Genomic DNA, 1,500 nt, shown 5'->3' with positions numbered 1-1,500 from the left:
TTAAAACCAAAAATAGCACCTACAGTGACTAAAAACCCACTCCAATCTCCCTACCCCCACCAAAACCCCACCCATAACAAAGATAATTGACTAATCCAGCCTTGTGAAACTTCACAATGAGACATTTCAATGGAAGGGTAAATTTTTATATGTGGTACATGATAGAAATAATATCAATCCTAGCATTCTAGAGGAATTAGCCAAGAAGGAGAGTTATGGTGAAGAAAGTTGTACGTCAGCCCTAATTCAGTGAGACATTTTGCAACGTTGCCCTTAAAATGCATAAGAAGTCCCATTTAAGTCTTTAAGAACTACACACAACCTTACATACAACAGGCTGCATTCGTTGCCCTTAAAATGCATAAGAAGTCCCATTTAAGTCGTAAGAACTACACACAACCTTACAACGGGCTGCATTCTGCTCTATCTCCCCAAACTGGGGACTGCAAGCACAAACTGTGAACTTAAAAACGGCATCTGAAAATCCCTAAACCTCCGTCTCTACGAGACAGGCAAATCAAGCTTTTAACACTAATGTGTGATCACATTAACGTGCATATATTCTTCAACTGACGTTTATCTGGCATGTTGGAAAGACTAGTACTTATCACTAAAACTATGCAGATGCATGAACATCAGGTGGATCTGAACAATGCTATAGCATCATGTCCTGTCAAAACCAGTCACCTCTTGAATTTACCAAGCAGCTGCCACAAACGGCTTGTAAGCCACGCACAGACAGACAATTTCATTCAAAGTAACTGCACTAACAAACACATTCAAGATACAACACTTTTCTCGGAGGTCAGTTCACAAACAAGAGGCACTATCTGCAGGACGAAGTAGCGAGTAGAGTTTGTCCAGTTCAGCTGGCCTCTGGCTCTCCCCTTTTGCCATTCTTTGGTTCCCAACGGGTAATCCCTGACGGGATCTCGGTTTGTTCTGTCATCCTGGCCACCTTTCCTTTTGATATGCTTTCTTCAGAGTGGTCACGCTTTACTTTTATTTCCATTGGGTCATCTGTATCATCTACGGCAAGAAGGAAGGAAGAATTAAAGTTTGCAAGTCCTTCCCCGACTTCAGTGCAACAGCCCACAATGACAGTAGCAGGTGAAGTTACAAAGCGTGCCAGAAAATGCTTCTATTTACAGGCAACAAGAACAACGTTGGGAGTAGGGGACTCTGGTTCTCAGACTTTGGCTTTCCATATCTCCGAAGAACAATCACAACAACGTTTACTGTGGCGGTGTGCTGCCCCCACCCCGCGTAAGCAATGACCACCAGTGGGGGTCCCGACGGCTGCATCCAGCTTATGGGGACTTTGGGGACGGATGGCAACACGGTAGCCAAGGGCTGTCTGGCACAGCGACCCAGACGTCTCGCTGGTATGCAAATATGACTGTAAGTCAATCATCCTACTCCATAAATAGTGGACAGCCCAGGGCCTGTTGCGCTCTCCTGCACGGCAGCGGGCTGCACGGCGGGATCTCCCCTTGAGTA

The 1,500-nt window shown here is 45.4% G+C and overlaps 1 protein-coding gene across 2 annotated transcripts in view; it reads right to left on the bottom strand.

Annotated features, from left to right (window-relative positions):
- Positions 1–362: 362 nt before the first annotated feature.
- The window catches only part of LOC103901045 (cryptochrome-1), a 22,458-nt gene continuing 21,320 nt past the window's right edge, over positions 363–1,500 (bottom strand). For both annotated transcript variants that reach the window (XM_009281847.2, XM_009281846.2), the window contains exon 11: positions 363–1,029. In XM_009281847.2, the coding sequence (XP_009280122.1) occupies positions 866–1,029 (164 nt within the window). In that variant the 3' untranslated portion in view covers positions 363–865. The remainder of the gene's footprint in view (positions 1,030–1,500) is intronic.

Source organism: Aptenodytes forsteri, unplaced genomic scaffold (genome assembly GCF_000699145.1).
Source record: "Aptenodytes forsteri isolate BGI_AS27 unplaced genomic scaffold, ASM69914v1 Scaffold213, whole genome shotgun sequence".
Lineage (NCBI taxonomy): Eukaryota > Metazoa > Chordata > Aves > Sphenisciformes > Spheniscidae > Aptenodytes > Aptenodytes forsteri.
This window is presented reverse-complemented; position numbering and strand designations above follow the sequence as displayed.